Genomic DNA, 24,543 nt, shown 5'->3' with positions numbered 1-24,543 from the left:
GAGGAGAACCCACGTCAGTAACGATGCTGAACAAAGCGAAACAATTTGCTTTGGCCATTGTGCGTAGAATCAAAAAAAAAAAAACTTTAGAGCAGTGGGGGGGGTCCTCAAAATTCATTTGATTTACCACTAAAAATATCTTGTCTGAACAAGATCTCCCTGTTGTTCCAGTCATGATAACTAGGAGAGACCACGTAAAATCAGCTGAACGATTCCATGTGCTGCTACTTCAGTTCTGTGTTTGCACATGTGCAGTAAGGACCAACCACACGACAGGCTACACGTTTCAAACAGGTTTGATCTTCTTACAACCAATAAACCCTGGTCGGGAGGGCTGAATCGTGATTGTACTCCATTGTACACGGTAGGGCAGTGGTGGCTTAGTGGATAAGGAAGCGGCCCCATAATCAGAAGGTTGCCGATCCACAAAGGTGCCACTGAGCAAAGCACCGTCCCCACACTGCTCCCCGGGTGCCTGTCATAGCTGCCCACTGCTCACCAAGGGTGATGGGTTAAAAGCAGAGGACACATTACGTTGTGTGCCCCGTGTGCTGTGCTGCAGTGTTTCACAATGACAATCATTTCACTTTCACATCATGTACACTCTACAGTGCATGATGTGGGTAATCTACTATTTTCTTTCTCAACTTCTAAAAGTTTGATTTAAGGGGGCAGGAGATTTGTGCATCGCCACCTTTTGCACCAGCGTAGCACCAGCCAAAGGTTTTCCACCTCTCACTGAAGAACTGAACTTTATCCCACCATGTGCCCCAGCACAGTCTCTCTCCCATTCCTGTTCTCACCTGCATTCCCCCTCCATGCCTCATCTCCTAGTCCTGCTGTTTCATCCCCCAAACCTGTGTCTTCTCCATACCCAGCTATGTCCGTGAGCATGACCCCGGATCCGAGCAATGACAAGGGTAGAAATAAAACCTGCAAATCTTGTTGGTTTTTGAACAAGTGGGAGGGAAGGCTGCTCAGGCTTCAGCTTAGCAGCCACACAACAAAACAGGTTGGTGAATGTTGTCTTCTTGTCATCCTACAGCGCAGGGGCTGACTGAGTGGCCTGCATTTCCTCCTCATCCAGAGACTCGAGCTCGTCAAAGTCTAGCTTGAACACAGGCCCGACAGACTGAGGAAGCAGGTGGAGAGACAGGGATCCCTTCCTTGTTGGCCTGGAAAGGCCCAGCTGAATTGGAGAGGGGAGGGTCATCGTGCGCCACGGCAGCCTGCCGCAGCACATGCTCAATAAGTCATGCAAGCTGGCAGCAGAACTCTCACAACTCTGGCTGGGACAATGCCAGTCTAGTGTGGACTATTTCAAGACATGCCTTGTGGCTGTCCTTTTCGTGGATGGAGAAGCCATCGCTCTAAGTGCAGGAATCAACAGTGGACTATACACACACACACACACACACACACTCTGGTCTTATTGATCTTTTTCCCTTAATTTCAGCATACAGTCACAAATATAGCTGCGATCAGCAATTACAGGGTACAAGCTGGTTTGCATTTAGGCCATCAAGTCACAGTGTGGAAAGCCATTCCAGAAATGTACCCAACTTGTAGCATCTCTTTTAGCGCTGCCCGGTTAGCGATGTGTAGGTCATTCCACAATATAAATTATGCTAATATACATAAAGATGCTAATATAAATTCACATGTTTAATGTCTATTTTACGATACATATTTTTCGGTTATCTCTGTTTTCAGGTTGAAATTAGCAGCCCTTGGGACAGAAATTCCAACCTGGCAACTGTACCTGTAACCCGGCCATTTGCCCTTCACTTAGCTTAATTACAAAACAAACCGGTCATGCGTGCACATGAGCATGGAAATTAATATGTGATATTAAATTAAATCTGCATGTTTGTTGTGCTGATTAAACTTCCGAAAATATTATGCTTGGAATTTTTTTTGGCATTTTTTCTATTAAGTAGTTTTTGCTCATGTATTCTGTTTTACTATATGTACTTAATATGAAACTGATGAATTGATTGAAGCTTTTTAAAATAAAGGCAATGAAGGCTTTCTGCAGAACCAGGTGCTACATTTAACATTTAAACAAGGTTACAGGCCGACCTAAAGTGCACATGTGCAACAAATATGGGCTACAGGCAGTGCAAGAGTAACATCAGACAAAACATGTAGACAACAAAGAAGACAAAATTCTAATCCAGGGTAAAAAAAAAATGTATTGAACCTCAACTGGAAATGTTTCAGTACCCTTGCCCAATGATTTTACAAATGCAAGACAAGCGCAATGTGACCACAATGTGACATATGGCTGATTCCTACTGGTGCAGTAGAACGTGCTTGTCTACACGGGTTCATGTTCCACAGTAAACCCAGATGTTTCTTATACAACGACAGTACTGAAATGTAGAAAACTGTACTTACTGAACTAAAATGATTCTGGGGGATTTCAATGAAAATATCGTAATCAGTCATACAGTAGAAACTGTATTGCACGAGCACGGCTTTACGTGATATTTCTCATGATTGTGTTATTATTCATATTTTTTTAACTACCATCAGTGTGTTTAGATTAACTGTTTTAACTGTGTGTTTGTTATATTTAATGTTTGTTTATCCTACAGGACACAGATTTGTGTGATCACTTGTGCTGGTCATTGTTGTTTTGTCTTTGGTCTTGTTAATCGGTGTTACACTGCTGGAATTTTCAATGTATATACTGTAAAGAGCACTTGTTCCTTGTAGGCACTTTGAGAGTGTGAACACTTGGTTCCACATTACCTGTGCGGTCAGGGTTGAGTTGGTGGCGTACCCTATGGGTCAACCGTTTTTTGGGACCTGGCCATGGTGCTGGATGCCCTTGCAACCCCTTTCGGGCTTTTGGAAGTTGTGGGTTTAAGGTTTTTAAAGACTGTTTCTCCCAGCTCCGGCTACAGTGCAGGCATTCTCTATTAACACCTCCTGCATGTTCCTGTGGCCGAACCTGGCATTTGTGTCCAAGATTGTAGAGGGGGACATATAGATGCCTGACAGTGGAGCAGGTGGCTTTTCACCCCCTTCATTTGCCTCTCAAAAGAATTAAAGGCTAAATTAATTATGTTCTGTCTGTGCCCCGTGAGCCTTTTTGGTGTTTTAGAGGACATGACCAGATCTTTGTATCCTGGGCAATACTGCATAAGGGCAACCCCCTGTCATGTCAGAGCTTCATGGCCACTTCCTGGGCTCTACTATCTGGAATGTAGGCGTGTGAGATTTGACCCATCCTGGTACAAGCTGTGGTATTTTAAAGTGCATGCAGTGCATGACTTTGGTGCAATCTGGGAGTCGGCTAAATCTCCCATAGTGAAACACCAAACAGAAGAAAGTGGGAAAAAAACTCTGTGGAGGGCCCCGCCCCCTCATTACCACAGCCCGACTGGTCATTGGAGCTTCCATAGTTTGTTACGCCCAAAGCAATTCCAATAATGAAACACCTCACTCTGTTATCAAAGAACCAGGGTGTACATTAAGTACCTGCAATGTTATTATGCTAAACACAAATTTCAGTTTTATACTGACACATATTATGCACATTTTGGTGCCTGGGTAGTGGGTGGAAAAAAAACGTTTCAAAGCTGTGCATTTTAAGGTACAAAATTTTAGGTAAAAGCCTAAACATTCCAATGGAATATATTTTATATATTATCTATATCTATAAAGGTGCATCCTACAAATCTGTACTAAGTTTGGTGGCCATAGTTCCCACAGTTTATGAGCCATTGCTGATTTAGTGAAAGTTTGCAAATTTGACAACTTTAATTTGCTTATGGCAGCTATTATGTGTGCAAATAATGGTTCATCGGGATTGAATCGGCAACCTTCTGATTACGGGGCCGCTTCCTTAACCGCTAGGCCACCACTGCCCTATCGAGCCTGGTTTGGTTTCTGCCCTTATTACACCTCGCACTGCACCTCGTATACTCCGAGCCTCCAGTATTGCTCGTCTGGTCCCTCCATCTAAGGTAAAGGTAAGGTAAAAGGAAAACATTCATCTAGACTCTTCTCCATCTTGGCCCCTCGGTGGTGGAATGAACTTCCCCTCGAGGTCAGAACAGCTCAGTCACTGAGCACCTTCAAACGACAGCTCAAGACCTTCCTCTTTAAAGAATATTTAGATTAAATTGTAACTTTCTTGTTGTCGAACTTTGTGTACAGAATCTACAACAGAGTGAATAAAATAGATGTATTCATAGTTGGGGTCCTAGTGAACCGGAATTGATCTCTTCATCGATGGTAACTTGAATGCACGTTGTAAGTCGCTCTGGATAAGGGCGTCTGCCAAATGCCATAAATGTAAATGTAAATGTTTAATAAATCATTGTTTCCATTATGTCCCATCTCTGCACTTCACTTCCCAGTCAGCTTGCGGACTTGACACTAGGTCTACAGTTCCAGACTGTTTAGTTTACAGATTCACCAGATATTTTCATTTTTACACAATCCAATGACACAATTACATTTTGCAAATAAAACCAGTGTTTTCCCTAATGGTCTTATAAGGGTAGGTTAAAAACCGGGACAACCCATGCTATCAGGTAGCATGAACACAGGAGTAACAGCAAATTGCTAATTAAATACATTAAAATTACAACAAATACAGTTAAGTTGTCCATGGACATTGTGCCTCATTGAAACATTTTTCATTTTCATCATTTGTTAAAATTACAATTACTAAAAGTAAGCACATAGAACCCAATATTTAATCCGAAGCAAAACGTATTGGCACATTTACGTATTGGCACATTTAACATTAAATCCACATTGAGCAGAAACATTTAAAAAAAACAGTCAGAACAAGTAGGGGGACAGAGAATTGGTTTGTGACAACGTCACCAGAAAGTAAGTGTACTTTCTCAGGGTCCATAATCAAACTGCGAGCATCTTGCAGAGCTGCCACCGCAGAGGCACTGAGGTTGACATCCCTCGTAGTTGCAAGGTCAAAAGTGCAGGCCTGAAAATAAACGTCTTTGATGGGGAGCAGGGAAGCACAGTCAGCATATGCAGAAGAGCCAGGCTGTGGCTGCTCATGCTCCAGGCGCTGTGATGCTGGACATCCCCACTTGCACAACTGCAGGTCCTGCTCAGCATTGAAAGTGTCCGCAATGGCACAGGGCACACGCACCGACAAGCCAAGGGACTGTCCAGTCTGACGCACCACCAGGGTGGTGCCAATATGGGTCGCTTTAATTTCAGCATGCTGTCCAGGAGCCTCTGATTCTATCCGGAGGCTGTGGTGTCCACGGCGCTCCCCGCTTGTGATGGACCCATCCACAAAGGCAGGGGGAACGTTGTCAAGCTCAGCATGGTAGATCTGCTGCTCGATGCACTCTCGCCAGTTTTTAAAGATGATTGTTATCTGTGGGGTGGTTATACAGAACATATATACAGAGCAGTGACATAAGAATGGATTCATGCATGAAGATGCATTGATCTGGCATTTGCAGATGTTTTCTAATGTAAGGCATGCTCAGGATTTACATAATCAGTTAAAACAAGAAAGATCTACTTGGTAGGTATCTTTAGCTTTAATGATGTTTAAAATGGGAGGAGCCCATTGCAATGATTGACACATGCTAAGGTGCATAAAAGGTGCATTTTGAGTCATTTGCTAAAAAAACAGCAATCAAATTGAATTGTGCTGATTTACACCTGCATTGTTATATGGGTAGTACACAGTTAGAATAGGAGATGCATGAGGTGAAACTCATGAGTTACCTTTGAGAGGACTGTGGCATAGACACCTCCTTTAATGCGTTCACTAGTAGCCTGCACATACAGGTACTCATTATCAATAAGCGGCCAAGCTCCTTGCACAGCACAGGTGTGAAACTCATCATGGAAAGTTCGAATGTGGGGGTCCCCAAAAACTCCACAGTGGAAATAGTCCGGCTCCCTGCCCTCGCGCTGCAGATAGCTCTTCTCATAAAAGCAAGCGTCCCCAGAGATAGGGGCTTGAGGCAGGCGTTGAGGCTGAGAGGTGGGACCTGTCTTTGGACAGCTCCGCTGCATGAGGAGGTCCTCGATGCCTTGCACAGCAGAATGGTAGGCCAGATCACCTCTGCAGGCACGCGCAGTCCGCCTGGTGCAGTGGGCATACGAGCGGAGAGCGCTGCAGTAACCAGCATTGCCGCCTGCTCCGCCGAGGTCCAGGGTGGCAGCAACAAAATCCGCGTTACACTTCAGTATTCTGCACTGCGCCCACACTGAAAATGAAACGAAATGCTTTTAAAGTCATATACCTTAGCTCAGTGATAATATCTTCTCATGCTTTATTGCTTAATTTGACGGAATAAAGTAGCAGGTGACAATGTTTACCGGACAGGTCCCAAATAATGTAAACCGTTGGTTGTACTGTTGTAGGGCCCCTCTCATGGTGCGGCAGGACACTTGTGAGATATTTGTCACATCTACTGTGAGTTTACATTTACAGCATTTATCAGACGCCCTTATCTAGAGCGACTTACAATCAGTATTTACAGGGACAGTCCCCCCCTGGAGTAACTTAGGGTTAAGTGTCTTGCTCAGGGACACAGGTAGTAAGCAGGATTTGAACCTGGGTCTTCTGGTTCATAGGCGAGTGTGTTACCCACTAGGCTACCACGGCCCTCAAATTCTATGTATTTTTACTATACATAGAATTACTAAGAAATACATTTACTATGTATTTCTTATTCTAAATGTCCTCCACATTTAAAGTTAATAAAGCTAATATCTTTTATTGCTGTGTGGCAGTGAATAATAAATAAGTGAAAGTGAAAGTAAAAGTGAAGCGATTGTCATTGTGAAACACTGCAGCACAGCAAACGGTGCACAAAGTGAAATGTGTCCTCTGCTTTTAACCCATTACCCTCAGGACCGGGATTCAAATCCCAAGCCACCAAGGTTCTATCATTTACAGCATTTTATCAGACGCTCTTATCCAGAGCGACTTACAATTAGTATTACAGGGACAGTCTCCCTGGAGCAATTTTAGGGTTAAGTGTCTTGCTCAGGGACACAATGGTAGTAAGTGGGATTCGAACCCGGGTCTTCTGGTTCATAGGCGAGTGTGTTACCCACTAGGCTACTACCACCCTCCACTGAGGTGCCACTGAGCAAAGCACTGTCCCCACATGCTGCTCCCCGGGCGCCTGTCATGGCTGCCCACTGCTCACCAAGGGTGATGGTTAAAAGCAGAGGACACATTTCGTTGTGTCACCGTGTGGTGTGCTGCAGTCCATCACAATGGCAATCGCTTCACTTTCAATTTTTCACACTTTCTAAACCAGTCCTTAATGCATAGCTGTAATTTTCCACAAAAGCACATACTGACCTTGAAAGTAACATAGATGACATGTGAGCAGGGCTAGAAATATACTGTGCTTCCACTGAAGGTGTGTGTAGCTACTGGAGAGAGTCGGCTTTCCCATTCCCTTCCATACAGAAATGGTCTGACAGGGGTGATATCTGTCTTCTTACAAGGCAAAATACTGAAAATGACATGAAAATTCATTATATTACACTTACAAGTTAAAATATGGGTTTCAGGAATGTAAATGTTTGTCATAAAAACCATATTCTCTGTCCTATGAAACTTTAACTGTTGTCTGAGTAATTCCATCACATCATTCTGCACTGCATTTATAGAACGTAGTTTTTCTGAAAAGTGAAGAGAAAAGTGATTTGAAAATGACATGCTTACCTTTAGGACAGTCATCCACATGTCAGAATCACGTTATTTCACAGCGCTGTAAACCTGCCAACATGATCAGTGGCATTTTTCAAATGAGAGGGACATTAAAATCCCATAAAATGACACAGTCAGTTACTACAATTTAAAATGAAGGGGCAAAATAAATCCTGTTACATGTACAATTATGATATGTTAACCCAACATCATTTGCCCTTTAAAGGCGTTCGCATCACTGACATCTAACCAAAGATGTGTTGCAATTTGGACTCTCTCTCTTACAGAAACAGTGTAAAGCAAACAAGGGAAAAGACCAGACAAACATTTTTGACAGGTCACATACTTAGTTAATTAGTAATGCTGAACAAGCCAATGGATTAATGTTTGCCAAACAAGTTCACATTACTTCCATAGTGCATGAAAGTCAGACTATACTACTACTATACTACTACTTAAGGCCATACAACTCCTACAATAAGCATTCTGTGGCTGTGAGCAGAATTGATTTTTATCAAGGGTGGATTTAAAAAAAAAAAAACAGCAATTTATTTCAGTTCATGTGACTAAATGAACAGTTCAAGCACTAAAGTGGTTAGTGCTTGAGCAGAACGTACAGTTGCAGGGTAGAAACAGGGTAGTCTAAATATACTCTCAATTCCAGCCTACACCCAGCACTTCCCACCATGTGCTCCCTCTGAAATAACCACCACTTGCATGGGGAGGGGGGACAGGTGTCGGAAATGCAGTGGAAGTCTCAACATTCTCAAACATGTGTAGCCTGTAGTCTAATTTCATCTCATTTTCAGCATCAATGATCTTCCATCTTCCATTAATCTACATTTCGTTTCAGGGCAGTGGACACTGAAGTGCATTCTGATAACTGATTGGGAATACAGGCCAATTTTATATCCCATAAACATGGAAGTGCAGAGACAACAGCACATTCCTCTGGTAATGGCTGATACATTTATATGTCAGCATCGAGATAAAACACGCCCTGGGTGTGTCTGCACACTGACTAACTGTAGAGACAAATCCCATTACAACTGTAAATAACACCATTTATGCATAATCACAACTGATGCAAAATGTATTATTAATTACCATTCAGGCAATTTATAGCAGCTAAATATACAAAACAATCCATTACATTTTACGCGGATGATATACATATATATATATATGATATACACAAACAGGATCTATCCCAAGAAAGCCCTCATACACTATTGCAATGCCGGTCCATTCAACGTTGAGCAGTAATTCAAAGTCAGAAAATCACTACTTAAATATAAAGGTATTCGTTAAGATGGTATATAAATAATCGACGGTGCAGCGTGCCACGGTCACGTGACTTCAAAACGGAACCGTTGAACGTAAAAAAGCATTTTTATGTCCCGGCTTACCTGCGTCTCCGCATCCTCAGACCCCGACACCGAACACGAGGGGCATTTGTGACAGAGCTGCGCGGCGGGAGCCATAAATCAGCCGGGGCGGCACCTGCTGTCCCCGTCGAGGCCGACCGGAGCTATTTTAAACCCTCGCAGCACTCCGGTTCTGGGCCTTTGCCCGAAGGCCGGGGTCTCCGGCGGTCACATGGCTTCCAGTGAGGGCAAACAGTGTGGGTACACATGGGCCAGCGGCCAGAGTTGCCCTTTCTCGTTTCGTTTAAGTTCACGTCTTCGAAGATGAACCTTTCACAATATATATATATATATTCCACACACTACGACAGCGGTTCGTAACACCTGTAGTACGAAGAGCGCGCGACAGGTGGAACTGTCGCGTCACAGAAATTAATTTATTCATCTATCGACCCCAGAAGGACTCCAGCTAGTTCACCTGGTTTTTAACAATTCGGTTCATTGACGCCAAGCCAGTAGTGTGTGTGTGTGTGTGTGTGTGTGTGTGTGTGGTGTGTGGGGTGGGGGGGGGGGGTGGGGGGGGGGTGTGGGGGGGGGGGGGGGGGGGGTGTGGTGGGGGGGGGGGGGAGGGGGGGGGGGGGGGGGGGGGGGTGGGGGGGGGAGGGTGCAGGGTGGGGGGGGTGGGGGGGGGGGGGTTGGGGGAGGGGGGGGGGGGGGGGGGGTGGGGATGGGAGGGGGGGTGAGGGTGGGAGGAGGGAGGGGGGGGGAGGGAGGAGGGAGGGGGGGGGGGAGGGGGGGGGGGGGGGGGGGGGGGTGGGTGGTGGGGGGGGGGGGGGGGGGGGGGAGAGGGGGGGGGGGGGGGTGGGGTGGGGGGAGGGGGGGGGGGGGGGAGTGGGAGGGTGGGGGGAGGGGGGGGGGGGAGGGGGGGGGGGGGTGGGGAAGGGGGGGGGGGGGCGGGTGGGAGGTGGGTGGTGGGGTGTGGTGGGGGGGTGTGTGTGTGAGTGTGTGGGGGGGGGGGGTGTGTGGGGGTGTGGGTGGGGGGGTGGGGGTTTGAGTGGGTGAGTGGGTGTGGGGTGAGTGGTGGAGTGAGTGGGGTTTATGTGGATGTGAGTGGAGGGGTGGTGTGAGTGTGTGGGTGGGGGGGGTGGGTGTGGTGTTTGTGGGTGGGAGGTGGTGTGAGTATGTGGTGTGTGTTTGTGTGTGTGGTGGGGGGTGGGTGTGTGTGTGTGGTGGGTGGTGTTTGGGTGTGTGTGTGTGGGGTGGTGAGTGTGCGTGTGTGTGTGTGTTTGTGTGTGGGTGTGTGTATGTGAGTGTGTGTGGGTGTGTGAGTATGTTTGTGTGTGGGTGTATGTGAGTGTGTGTGTTTGTGTGTGAGTGTGTGTTTGTGGGTGTGTGAGTATGTGTGTGTGTGTGTGTGTGTGTTTGTGTGTGAGTGTGTGTTTGTGTGTGAGTGTGTGTTTGTGGGTGTGTGAGTATGTGTGTGTGTGTGTGTTGTGTGTGGTGTGTGTGTGGGTGTGTGAGTATGTGTGTGTGTGTCTGTTTGTGTGTGAGTGTGTGTGTTTGTGTGTGAGTGTGTGTTTGTGGATGTGTTTGTGTGTGTGTGTGTGTGTGTGTGTGTGTGTGTGTGTGTGTGTGTAATCTGGCCGTCCTTCTGGTGCTCGGCTCCTGCTCCACTGTCCTCTGCCGGCTTTGTTGATCGTGTCGGGGGGGGCGGGGCTCAGCGACCCCGGCCACGGAGGGAAGAATTTCGGGAAAAAGGAGAAAGGCTGAGTGCAAGATCCCACACACCCACCCAGCTGGCGAAAGAACGGGCGAACATCCTGAAATCTTTGAAACGACTTTATTCAACAATCCGAAATGAAAACGGCTGCCAGTGTGGGCTGTAGTCTTGCTGTTTAAAGTAACTTGTTGTGAGTAATTTTAGGTAAGTAAGAAATATTTTCCCCGTTTGAGTAACATATAGCACGGCTTGCTAAAGACTGTTACTGCTCGTATCAGTTTTTTAAAAACGATAAAATACCGGAGCTAACTTTTCGGTCACGGGTCGGTCAGAACCGACTTGGTCGCTTAGCGACGCGTCGCCATGGAAGCGGCGTTGGAGCGTAATGCGCCTGCGTACTGGCAGCCGGCTAGAGTTTTTACTTTATTCCTCGAGTTCATTTTAATACTCGAATAGATCAACTATGAATAACCTTACCTTTTTTGTAACAGAATCCAAACGTCTGACATATGTGCAACTGAGCAATTGATTGTTTCATTTTGAAGTTAGAATATTTGAAAAATAGTCATGTTAATATCCTGTTCGTGCAGTCCATAATACCGGTATGTTTTTCTCCTACAAACCTTGATTTGTGAATTTTATACCACACACCATTCTCTGAATGGGTCAACATATTTTTATGACATTGTACAGTATGAGGTATCCTTAAAAGATTGTTCGCCAAGTAAGAGGAACTGTGCCACACTACCCCATGACAGATATGATTAGTGAAAGCCCTTTATGAAATGCTTGCTTTGTGCCAAGTGTGAAAATATTTAGCCTAGAGTACACTGGATAGCACCAGTGGGCCTGCTGTGAAGTGAAATGAACGCGTTTGGCAAAAAAAAAAAAAAAAAAAACGTTCCTAGCTTCTCTTATGGTGGCCCTGATCAGAATGAAAGCACTGATTTGAATAGCCAAAGGTTTACAGTTGATGTGTTAAGAACAATGACGACCTCTCCTACTGTAGTATTTTTAGAATAGGTTTTCGACTCAGGCCTACATTCCATCCAGACAAGATCATGTCACTTTGTGTCACTTTCACACTGATTATTTTATCATACTAGTTTGGCATACCATTGTTAAGGCTCCCTGGCCATGTTTATGGATTCGGGTTTAATGGATCACTCTAAATGCTGAGAAGTTTCCAGTTAATATCCTACAACACGATAAAGACGATTGCTATTTAAAAACAATTAAAACCCACATCTTAATTGGAAAATGTCTATTTAAAAGAGACTAATTATGGATTAATGAGTCATTTTACTCGCAATTTATAATTTTGTCCTCATTTTTCAGTGTTTCCTGCATTGTAGGTACTATAGGTGTTTAGTGTAATTCTTATAGGTGAACATTTTAGTGTTTTTGCATTTCTTGCTCTTTAAAATAGGGCTGTTAAAGAGTGTCCTGTATTCTGTGGCTATATGATTGTGCCTCAAAGAATGTTCAACGGAGCACCATAAATGTGATGAACTGAGATTTCCTCATATGCAAAAATGGATGATATGTGTCCCTTCAATGTGACATGCAAAAGTGGAGAAGGGTCTTATAGGGGACCCCTCCAGTTGAGAAAGTACATTAAAATTAAAAGGGGGTTTGGGAGGTGCCTGTTTTATATTTTCAGACAGTGTTATTGTGAAATGTGAAGATTTTAAACAATGGACAGTCAGTAAGAAGACAATGTGGAGAGTAATGGCTTTGGTGGAACAGCTCTCTCTATGTCAGGCAGGTGTGGGATGTGGTGCACTGTTGTACAATCTCCTCCCAATATTGCACTCGTCCCGGCCTCCCAGACCAAGAGGAAATGCTTCCTGAATATTTATTTTGTTAAGATGTGACTAAATGAAAATCTCCAAAATGCGAATCCAATCTCTATTGTTTCTTTGTGTAAATTAGTAAAGGTAAGTAGACGGGGGGCATTTCTCAGATGCAGCATTCTTGACTGCTTAAAGTGCTGAATTTGACCTGTTCCTATTAAGAGAAATTTATTGAAGTGTAATTATCACCAACAGTTTATGAGGGTTCGTGGTCATTTATGGATTTCAGCTGGAGATACACCAATTGGCAACAATAAACAATGAATTAGCAATGAATAAAACATCATCTTGCTGGTGCCAGTCAAGTGGTTGGTATGGAGCCATCATGTGAACAGCAGGTTCAAACAGATGCTGCAAAATATCATGCCATTGTATGGATTTGAGTGACGAAATTCTGATGCTAGACAACTGGGTCACAGACTCACTCATGCAGAATGGCAGCAAAGGTTACCCAATCATATGAGGTTTTCTGTGGTCCACAATTTGATAGGTCAAAGCTGTTGGGTGGTGATTGAGGGACCTAAACAAAATTTGTCAAAATTTTGCATGGCTTAATTTTCCTGCAATTCTTTCATGTCCATGGATGGATATGTCACAGACAAAGTTAATGACAACTGAATGAGAAAAAAATCAGCAATTTGAAACGCAATCAATAATGAACTTCCTGTTCAGTATATTTATGGTGTATTGCAGGTACATTACCTTATACTTGTTAACATTTCATGGCCACAATGTGGCAAATTAATTTGTTATATCAATGTCTGTAACTCCCTGTAAAAATGGAACAACCCATAATTTGTGTAGTAGCAGTACAAAAATAGTTCTTCAAGGACAGTAATGCACGGTCTGACGTTTTGTCACACTGTAATTATAGTTTGGAAAATCCATACGCGTCAGACATGTCTTGTCTGTCTTTTCCATGTTGTTTCTTCAGGTCTGTGAGATGGAGATATTCATTAAAGGCCTTGACCCTTTTGAAGGCCCACCATAAACGGTCACTCACAGAAGTTTGGCTGTGTCTGGCTGTGTGTAGTGACATAATTGGCCCTCTGTAGACCTCACTTGCATTCTTCACACCCTTAAGTGCTTTATTACCTGCTGGCGGTGTTGGTTAAAGTCTTCAGGTACAGTATCTGAAATACAAATTCAGAATTACTCAGAATTACTTATGTAGCTTTGCCTACAGCTGTGAAGCCAATCAAGTAGAATGAAAAATATTTAAACACATACCATTGCATCGATAACGCAGATTGGACCAGATAACATTCTCCTGAGAGAAGCAGAAAACACCTAGTCTCCCACCTCGCATGTTTGTGTCAGTCACCACTCCTGAGTCTGCCACTTGTTCGGTCCCTTCATAGAGCTTCACTCTGAAACATAGTTATAATCCATGACACTATGGGATTCCTGTAGTTCTAATACAAATATTCGAAATAGTGTGTGTGTGTGTGTGTGTGTGTGTGTGTTTGTGTGTATATACAGGCCAAAAGTTTGGACACACCTCACATCAATGTGTTTTCTTTATTTTCATGAACATTTACGTTGGTAGATTCTCACTGAAGGCATCAAAACTATGAATGGACACATGTGGAGTTATGTACTTAACAAAAAGTGGAGACCTGGTCTCCACAGTCACCGGACCTGAACCCAGTCCAGATGGTTTGGGGTGAGCTGGACCGCAGAGTGAAGGTAATGGGGCCAACAAGTGCTAAACACCTCTGGGAACTCCTTCAAGACTGTTGGAAAACCATTTCAGGGGACAACCTCTTGAAGCTCATCGAGAGAATGAAAAGAGTGTTCAAAGCAGTAATCAGAGCAAATGGCAGCTATTTTGAAGAAACTAGAATACAAAACATGTTTTCAGTTATTTCACCTTTTTTACATAACTCCACGTGTGTTTATTCATAGTTTTGATGCTTTCAGTGAGAATCTACCAATGTAAATGGTCATGAAGAAAAAAAATAAAGAAAACACATTGAATGAGAAGGTGTGTCCAAACTTTTGGCCTGTACTGTACATTATTATTATTTAAATAAAACCGTGCCTAAAACTGTCGCACAGTACTGCATGTATACAATAGTATACAACTGTGAATATTTCTGCCTGATTATGTAATGTATTTATCAATTTATTAAACTCTCCTAAACCATTGAATTAAAATGAACCTGAGAATAATGTAATGGTGGTGTTTCATGTATTTCTTAGCTATAGACTGATCATGAAGATTCTGAAGGTTTGTGCATTGCAGCCAATAGGTGTATGTACTGTAGTCCTTAATAGTAATGCAATGGGAGAAATAGACAAGTGCAGTGCAGGGTCTATTCTCCCCTCTGCATAGAATACAAAGCAGGTGACTCTCAATGTCTAAAAGGGCCTCTTTGCCTTACAAAGGCCAGGCCAGTCACACAGAGAGACCCCTGACCCCACTGTCACCATACATAAAAAACAATACATGTAAACAGCATTGCACAGAAACTTTATTAAAGGTACATCGCAGTAAATATGAACTGATTCCAGAACACACACAGATCTATCGCATAACTCATCAACAATTGGTGCATATGTTGTGCATGGTCCTTAATTTCCATTCATTCTTTCCTTTGTTGCTTTCCCTTTTTATTGCTCCCCCTTCGTCTCCCTCTTTCTCACCCCACTCTACAGCTTCCTCTAGATCTGCATATCAACAGGAACCCAGCAAATTCTTGCCAAGGATTTCATTGGCATGGCAACAGGAACAATGGAAAGCGAAGGGGCCCAGTCCCCCTGTAAAGTCACTGAGGTTTGCAGAGGAGAATATTTTAAACCAAAATGATAAGCATAACTTGCCAGAATTTAGACCACCCAGTATGGTGTCAGAGAAGTCTCACCACATTCAGGGGTACAGCCTGCACATTTGCCAGGATGTGTGTTTACATTACCGAGGAGGCCTGAGTTGTTCGTAGAACTGTCAGTACGTGCAATGTAACTAGATAGACAAATGCTGTAAATGTAGACAACTATGATTGCTTCTGCTAGATATCATTTCATTTTCTCCCACACATTTCTGGCCTATGGGAACTGCAGCGTGACAGTCATGAGCACACAAGGATTTATGATAGGAATGTCATTGGTCACTTCTGTAGAACTTATAGATAAATATGAACCATGAACTGTGGCATAAGATCATTTAAGAATTACTCAATTTTCCAAACCCCAAACAGATCCTCACTGCCTGAATCTTACAACCTGAAATTTTACTGAAACCTTACTTGCGGCATAGTTTCAGGTTCAGGCACAAGGGTCATGGATTCAATTTAAGATTAACTTTCAAATTTTAGTTCTTAAATTTTTAATTCAGAGCTGGTGACTGTGACATCATCCAACCCAAGAGCTCCCCCTAGCATTAAGAAATTAAAACACCACAACATTTTACACAGCAGCCATTCAGAAAACGAAATGAATCTTCCATGCAGTTAAAATTAAACAGTGTTTCAAATATCACATTCTTGTTTAAAGGCAATAAAACATTAAAAGCCCCAGAAGTCTGACTTACCTTATGTACCCCACCTGGGGCCTGTGACTGAGATGCCATCGGTAAGATGTCTTATCACTCCATCCAACGTTACGTGGATCCTTCCACAAGAGTTTGACCTCTCCGTCTGTGCTACCTGTATGCCACAGTGCATTTCGAAGAAACTCCCCAGGGCCAGTACGAGATTTAACAGCCTATAGAGAGGCAATGACTCTCCTTTAATTATTTATTTTGTTTTATTATACAAAATAAGAATTTATTTAATGAATTCTGTATTAATTATGTAATGTAAATGTATAACATGTGTAGGATGCTAAGCAGTTTCATGCACAGTGAGCACCTTCATATCTGAGCAGCATTTTAATGCATTGTAAATGATACTGAAACAATCTTCCCACCTTCAGCTGCAATCCAGGCTCTGCCATTGCTCTAAATGGCACAGACTGCCAGTATGTTTGTTCTGTCTGCTTCCACATGACCACATAGAAGCTAGAGGAATCCTGGTAGCCAAAGATGAATCCTGCATAGTCATCATCCGTCACTGTGTTGATATGGAAGGTACCCTCAAAGTCTACACCATTGAAAGCAGTGTATCCTGGGAAAAAATAATCTCCATATTCAATGGATATACCCTGGGGGATGTAGCTGCTAATTGATTGATTTGTGTATATATGTATTTATGAATGCATTTATGTTTGACATACCCACAGCTAAACCAGGGTCACTGTTCATGGTCTGGACTATTTCCATACCCTGAAAAATAATCATGACATATCCACATCAGATTTAGGCAAAGTAATCTTAATACATTTTTATATATATTTTTTTACACAAAGAATGAAATTACCTGGTTGAGTACCACCCAGTTGGGATCTATTTGAGCATCGCCCTCTGGATCTAGAATGACTGTCTGATAAGCTCTAAAATCTGTCAGTGTGACCTCTGCACTCTCGGGGCATACATCAACTATGTCCATCACTGCATCATTGTCAAAGTCATTCTCACATACATCTCCAACACCATTCCCTGCCATGAAATTAGACAGAGGACTACTGTTTAATATGAGAACATAATTATGCTAATATTACAGGAAATAATGACACAACTTCATATCGGTTATTAAAGTCACCGTCTGAGTCTTTTTGGTTGGGGTTGGCAATGAGACGACAGTTGTCTGGGCCCAGGCCACCAGCATCAGGGATACCATCATTGTCATCATCATCATCACAGTCATCACCAAGACCATCATTATCAGAGTCCAGCTGAGAGCTGTTGGGGATGTCTGGGCAGTTGTCTCGTGAGTCCTGGTGACCATCCCCATCACTAAGACAAAATATGAATTTAATAAATGAACCAACAATTGGTATAAAATAGTTTCTTATAAACAGTAAGACCTCTAGGTGGCACTAGAGGTGCCATTACATTAGCAACATGAGAACTGAATAACACTACATAGCTTGTCCAATCCAAGACGGATATGCTTAACAGATGTGAAACTGACAGCTTGACAGGTCTAGGCTTGTTTGGTTACAAAAAATGAACCTACTCAATAATAGGTTGGTGGCATCAATGTTATGGCTAATAAGTGTGAGCATGTTCATTATTTAAATCCATTGTAGGATTTCATTAAATTTAGGATGTGTTCAAGAAAAAGTGCTGTTGAGAGGTAGCTGTAGCTGTGAATGATCCTGTAAAGTTTTGTTTAAAGACACACCTATCCAGATTGGTGTCACACACGTCTCCTACCAGGTCATTATCAATGTCAGTCTGGCAATAGAGCAAAAGAAAAAAATATGAGAAATGAAGCTGAAACAATGTGAATAGAATAACAATGTCAAACAATATGTTCAAATGAAATGTTACTGAAATATCAATGTCTACATTGGTTAATCATCTGTTTCTTTCAGCCATTTTCTTACTTTCCCCACTTTAAATGTCTTTTGTTTCTACATATTATTCTACATATATAAATAAGTGCAGTGGCACTAACCTGCATCGGGTTGCTAATTTCAGGACAGCTGTCACATGCATCCCCCACCCCATCACCATCTCTGTCGGTCTGCATGGGGTTTGGGACTTTAGGACAGTTGTCTAGTACATTGGGAATACCTGAAAAAGGGAATATGTTAACAGTTGTTGTTTGTTCGAGACGCTAACATAAAGCACTCAGCTTTGCAATATTACCATCTCCATCAATGTCATTGTCACAGGCATCTCCTTCCCCATTGCCATCTGTGTCTTTTTGGTCTATGTTTGGGACATTTGGACAGTTGTCACAAGAATCTCCAAAAGAGTCAGTGTCTGAGTTTTGTTGGTCTTTGTTTGCCACAAGTCGACAGTTATCCTGAAATAGTTCAAGAGCAGGATCAGTCTGTGAGTCACTGTGAATCAACACAATGTACAAGATGGGCATCTGTCCAGCCATTTGATATACAACAGATGTAGTTCCGAAATAATGCCAATTCTCCATTTACCAGCATTCATTTTACAGGATCAACAATACAAAAAGAAATGTCATCCAGCAAAGAGAGGATTACATGGTGAATCAGACAAAATGAGCAAAATTTATATCTGTACATCTAATATAATGTAGCAAGGTGATGGTTTAAATACTATCAAACACTAACTAAAAAGTTGAAATTGTCGCCGGTTCTAATGCCTTATAAGTGGTTTTTATTAATATTTAAAATATTTTACAACAAGGGAATCTGTGACTCTGTAGATAAAAATAAGCAATCAGCAAAACATCAGCAAACATCACCAGTTACCATAGACGCCGGTTGAGGCATAACACTGGCCAGTCAGCCATGAACACATTATAGACTGTCAGAGAGGTGCACTTCTGTACTTCACCCTTTTTCCTTCCATTAATATTACATTATGAAAGAATTTTTTGAAAATCACATTTGAATCGATTCAGAATTGTCCATGTCCACATTGATTAATTGATCGACTGATTGATTTACAAATGAAGGCCAAAGGACAGGTGCTGAATTAAAGACACCTCACCTCTACATTCTTTATTCCATCTCCATCGGCATCCTCATCACACTGATCTCCAATCCCATCATTGTCAGCGTCCTCTTGCCCTGAGTTGGGTGTGAAGATGCAGTTGTCCTGTTCCAAATATAATTGTTATTATTAGGGCTGTCAATCGATTAAAAACGTGAACAAATGAATTAACGAATTAATTCTTAAGACTAAAACTTGTTCTATATGACAAACAAGCGTCAGAAACAGGCTTAGATGGACAGTGACATGGAGATCTGATATTCATGTTGTTCATGTGTTTGAACAGCATATATGTGGCTCCACTACAAAATAATGCAAATGAGAATATAAACAGCTATATGCAGGGATGTCACTGGCTAGCACAAAATGCAGCTGTGTTAATTTATATTACTCACTCGATCACTATAGCTTTTTTTGGATGCATGATGCAGAGATTGGACTCACACCAGCCCAACAAAGCGTGCACAAAGTTCGAGTAGCACATTCATTTTGACTCTTGTTATTAATAGTAAATCAACACAATCCTGTATCAGAAACATTACAATTGTCCTGTTCAGTTCCTCCATTACAACCTTTCCTGCTGTCAATGGAGAATTTTAGGTTTACAAAAATGTAGCATTTTAAACAAGACTAGAACACATACTAAATAAATATATAAGAAAGACATGTACGGTTTTGAAATATGCCCTTTTGTGTTTTTATTCATGACCCCAAAAACCCTTTGCTCTGACGCTAGGGGTCACTGTTTCCCGGATTTTAGACATTTAAGAGATTTTAATTGGGTTTATAAACTTATTCAAAATAACATTAATCATGCTTCAGTAAAAATTTGATGAAGAAAACGTGTGGAAACCACACCATCAGAAGAACACAGTGGGTGTGGTTTTGACCTGAATGTGTTTTTAAACCTGTTTACAGTGCTTGTTGTTGTCCATACAGGGCAGAGAGCGATCTGGATACCCATCAATGTCGGTGTCTTTTCCACAAGTGTTTCCATTTCCAGCCCAACCCACATTGCACTAGGGGAGAAACATATGCAGGAGTTATCAGTTAAGAGTTGGTATGTATCCAGGAAAATCACAATAATATTGGTTAAAATTAAATATAGAGTCTTACCGCACAGGACACCTCCCCATTTCTTTCTATGATGCAGTGGGCATTGGAGTCACAAGGGTTGAAGTCAAGCATGGCACAGGACCTCCGTGCAAAGCAGCCAGATGTCTGATTGCCCATGTACCCAACTTTACATCCACCACACTTAAAAGAACCCTGGAAAATATCAGATGGAGAAACAAGATATTATGCTTTCCTAATACCTTGACAGTGGAGGCAGATTGCCAAACCATTATGATATTACTGGACTTTCATTTACATTCATCTTACATTCATTTACATCAACAAAACTATTACAGAGGATTGGGTTGGATGCATTTTAGAAAAAATATTCAACCCATAGCCTGATTCAGTATTGGGTCAGTGTTCACAGCTTCACATCTTTATCAAAGCAAGGAAACACTCTGACATCATTTAAAGTTACAAAGCTGTACTACATGATTCTATAATAATCATGTTGTTTCCTTGTGTTTTTGTATTATGCCACTAGATCACAATGCATCATAAAACCCTGCATCGTTAACTTTATACTCACAATTGTGTTCATGCAAACAGAGTTGGGAGTGCAGGCATTGTGGACTTCAACACACTCATCGATATCGACACATTCCTACAAATCAATGACGATATTTTAAAAAAAGCATAATCTTATGCAAAGTTTCATGAGAGGAGTTATTTTCCATGTGTATGTCTGTAAATGAATAGCGCAGGTCAGTACCTGCTTGTGACTCTTGGCAAACTCCACGCCAACCCCTGAGACAGGGGGTCCCCACAGCCCCGGAGGGCAGGGTTCACAGGTGAAGCCCTTGGCTGTGTTCACACAAGCCTCAGGAGAGTAACATGGCTGGGCCAGTTCACACTGAGAAAATGTGTGAGGAGAACATGTGAGAAAAACAGACGACAAGCTGTGCGGCAAGTTGACACGAAAGGTGGGGCTAAACTGAGAAGCACAATATTTGCAAACCTCGTTGATGTCCAAACAGTGGGTACCGTTTCCTGTCATGCCCTCGGGACATGGTCCACAGCGGTATCCTGGGAATTCTAAGGTCTCCATGCAGGGCACTCCTTTATAGCAAGGACTGGGGGAACAGCGTGACCGAGGCTCATGGAAGCCTAAGGATACACACATGGGTCTCTCAAGAACTGCTTGTCCTCAAAACCCAGACAAGGCTACAAGTTTCCAGACTAATGGGCTTAAACGGCTGGTGGGCTGATGAGGTAGTCACTCACCACAAACCTGACACTCAAGGATTGTATTCCTGATCAAAGACATCTCTTTTACCTGCAGATGGAAACATGGAATTTGAGTGCTTCTTATATTCCAGTAAAAACAATACACATATACATCCCAGCACACATACCTGCTCTCTAATGTCAGCTCGTAGCTCCCCTAAAATCTGATTAAAAATGATGAGCTGCCCAATAAGCGCTTTAGTGTGGTCGCCTGAAAAATCGCAACACAAACATTAGCCTTTTTTTGTAGTTGAAGTAGGATTGGGATTAAATTGGTGCCAACATGCTTATGTGCAAATGCCCAACATCAAACAAACTGGGTAAATTGGACTAAACAATGTTTGGGATGAATGTAATTAGGATCCTCTTGTAAGCTAATGTCTTTTTTATTTTAGCTTGTCTGGTCGTGCAAACTGCATATAGCCTGCACATATTAAAACTTTCGTAGCTATTGCTAACATGGGTGCCTATATTGTAGGTTTGCCACAGAACCTTAATACCATTTAGGCTCTTTGTGTCTAACAAAAATGTTAAACATATCTAACCAATAATTAATAGATAACAGGTAGGTGAAAAGTAAAAGATTTTTCTTTTAATTTTATCCCAATAATTGCCCACTTACCAAGTATGGATGTCATTTCTGCCCCATTCACTGCACAAAGAAAGTAATAGTTGCCGTGAAACCACTTCACCTTCAGACAGTATATATTGGGTAGTATATCCTAGTAATAAAAGGTAATTATGGATTTTAACTCATATTGATGCACACAGCAATAGGATGAATTTACAGGTTCACCTGTGTTATAGGATGAGGCGTCCCCTTGGAAGGGACAGTCTGTAAGACCCCCTGCTTCTGCCACAGTGCCCCCTAGAGCCATTTTGAGTGTTTCAACAGAGCCCTGAAACACAAATTAAACCCCTCACACCACTTATTCTCCAGCCCACCACAATCTGTGCCAATGAAGATTGCAGGGAAAGCAAAGAGAGGTGGGTGATACCTGCAGCCTTGCGTAGGCCTTGTGGCCGTTACGGATTTCCACAGACTCTGCCTGAGCCGGCAGAGGGACCAGCTGCGGCAGGCGTTGGCTCGAATCAGCCAGTCGACAGTCGACATAAAGCTCTAAGAGTAAGTGTTCCCGACGAAGACCTCCAACTCTTAAAATAATGTTATGGATTCTTCCATCTGCAAGGTTCGCATTCTGAAGGTTGACTGTATGGAGCTTTCCATCGTCCCGTACATAGCGAACCAAAGCTGTAAAAGTGGGAGACGTTTTATAGAGGAAAGATGTATAACTACCTACAGCTGGGGTGGTTCTGAACCATAAAAGAATGGAAAGAGAACTAAAAAGCAGAAATGATATATCTGTGGCACATTAAACATTAGTTTCTGTTGCTTGTTTTAGGAGTTATCCCAACCTTTACTTTATTTTTATCAATTGTGAGTTCTTTATTTTTATTAACTACCTTTATTGATCTTGCCCATAATGGCGAGCTCCAGGTACTTCATGTTGTCCTGCTTGTTGTATAGACCCAGCAACACACCACCCAGTTTGGGTGGTAGGCGGAAAGTGGAGGCTATGTAGACGTCACTGAGTGTCTTCAGACCCCCAGAAATTTTCTCCACTGCTACTACACTCTCTTTGGCCTCCTGGAGGGTGAGCATGTCAATCACTGTGTAAGAAAGGAGAAATGAGAGTTAAATAAGTTGCATTTGTGTGTGTGTGTGTGTATATATATATAGTTCTATATCTGTTTGCAGCATCAGCACAATGTGTGGTAGCTGCAATTTAAAAGTTTTTGAAAGAGTGAACAACAGCCATTTGATTTTAACTTATTCTAACTGTGCCCCTCCTTCTTCTTTCTTTTTTCCTGTTCTTCGTTCCATTCCTTAAAGCTTAACAATTGATTTTCCTTCCTTATGTCTTGACTCACACTCACAGACCCCCTTGGACAATGGACCCCCATGGGTGGCACTCAGAAACCACACCAGTCATGTTGTGGGGGGAAAAAGAAGAGGAGGAGGAGAAGGAGGGAGATTCTAAACAGAAAACGTCTTCATCCATACTGATCCAGTACTGAAACCTGGCCAGAAGTGTTGGAATTCATAGTAAAAGTGAGTTTAAAGGTACAAAAGGAGTACTTCATTATCAGAAACATGCATGCAGCACACAGTTGCATCTGTTTGATTGGAATCATTCCTTAAAAGGAACAAAAAAAAAAAATTTTTTTCCAGTCAGAAAATTAAGATTTATCAATTATTAACTTGCAGTAATATTGAATAACGCGACACCTCAGGTGCTGAATGAGAATAGATGCGCCTGTCGAGGAGAAGTGCCGGTTACCTTGAACATCTTGTTTGACGCAGGCGACTTGCAGGACTGAGAGGAAGATCCAGGCTAACGGCGGTCGACGCGCGTCCATTCTCGCAGAAGGCGAACGTTAGTGTGCAAAACTCGGCGGGTCTCCGGGGTTTCCTCCCAGTCAGTTGCGCTCTGCTGCCACGGGGGAGAACCAGCGCAGCTAAACGCGGGGCTGTGCGGGGTGTGTGTGTGTGTGTGTGTGTGTGCTGCCCACTCCCCATCAATCACCTTCTGCCCCCGAGGAACTCCTGCCTGTGTGCAAACCAGTGTCACGTGTGCTCGTTTGTGCTTCTTTCTTTCTTTCCTTTTCTTTTCTTTTTTTTTTTTGGGGGGGGGGGGGCTGCATCCGTCTCTTAGCTTAGATACTCGCTTGGCTTTTTATAAATCTCACAGTCAAGTGACCGCTGACCTCTCAGTGACCTCGTCGTTACCACATAAAGTTACAAAGTAACAATTCAGGAGCAAATTAATATCATTGATGGAACCAGGGAATAATCTGAACGATAAGGAAAAAAAAAAAAAGTTTTTTCTATTAGATGTATAAAAATCAGATGAGAAAAAAAATTAAAACATCAGATCTAAAAAATCAGATCTTTTATTCAGGGCAAAAAGCACAAAAAGAAATTCAGATGTCACGGCCAAATTCTCCGCTCTCCTCCACATCCTTCAGCACCTACTGTTTATTTTTTA

The 24,543-nt window shown here is 42.6% G+C and overlaps 2 protein-coding genes and 1 long non-coding RNA gene across 3 annotated transcripts; 1 reads left to right on the top strand and 2 right to left on the bottom strand.

Moving 5' to 3' along the window:
- Positions 1 to 4,419: 4,419 nt before the first annotated feature.
- On the bottom strand, positions 4,420 to 9,131 carry hjv (hemojuvelin BMP co-receptor). The gene is made up of 5 exons (XM_028980854.1): positions 9,091 to 9,131; positions 7,697 to 7,750; positions 7,328 to 7,484; positions 5,731 to 6,218; positions 4,420 to 5,371 (listed from the first exon to the last, which is right to left on the bottom strand). Exons 3-5 carry the CDS (start codon positions 7,422 to 7,424, stop codon positions 4,766 to 4,768), a joined length of 1,191 nt encoding a protein of 396 aa, XP_028836687.1. The 5' UTR covers positions 7,425 to 7,484; positions 7,697 to 7,750; positions 9,091 to 9,131; the 3' UTR covers positions 4,420 to 4,765.
- Positions 9,132 to 10,691: 1,560 nt separating this feature from the next.
- On the top strand, positions 10,692 to 16,136 carry LOC114789825 (uncharacterized). The gene is made up of 3 exons (XR_003749732.1): positions 10,692 to 10,972; positions 13,559 to 13,748; positions 15,286 to 16,136. It is a non-coding gene; the product is annotated as an uncharacterized LOC114789825 (long non-coding RNA).
- thbs3a (thrombospondin 3a) lies at positions 12,776 to 24,111 on the bottom strand. The gene is made up of 23 exons (XM_028979220.1): positions 23,836 to 24,111; positions 22,958 to 23,164; positions 22,492 to 22,745; positions 22,290 to 22,392; positions 22,116 to 22,145; positions 21,622 to 21,704; positions 21,491 to 21,542; positions 21,225 to 21,373; positions 20,979 to 21,119; positions 20,796 to 20,870; positions 20,264 to 20,416; positions 20,056 to 20,166; positions 19,145 to 19,252; positions 18,320 to 18,479; positions 18,126 to 18,244; positions 17,850 to 17,902; positions 17,265 to 17,458; positions 16,983 to 17,161; positions 16,840 to 16,888; positions 16,534 to 16,730; positions 16,157 to 16,329; positions 13,855 to 13,994; positions 12,776 to 13,757 (listed from the first exon to the last, which is right to left on the bottom strand). Exons 1-23 carry the CDS (start codon positions 23,912 to 23,914, stop codon positions 13,696 to 13,698), a joined length of 2,871 nt encoding a protein of 956 aa, XP_028835053.1. The 5' UTR covers positions 23,915 to 24,111; the 3' UTR covers positions 12,776 to 13,695.
- Positions 24,112 to 24,543: the final 432 nt, after the last annotated feature.

Source organism: Denticeps clupeoides, chromosome 5, assembly GCF_900700375.1.
Source record: "Denticeps clupeoides chromosome 5, fDenClu1.1, whole genome shotgun sequence".
Classification (NCBI taxonomy): Eukaryota; Metazoa; Chordata; class Actinopteri; order Clupeiformes; family Denticipitidae; genus Denticeps; species Denticeps clupeoides.
This window is presented reverse-complemented; position numbering and strand designations above follow the sequence as displayed.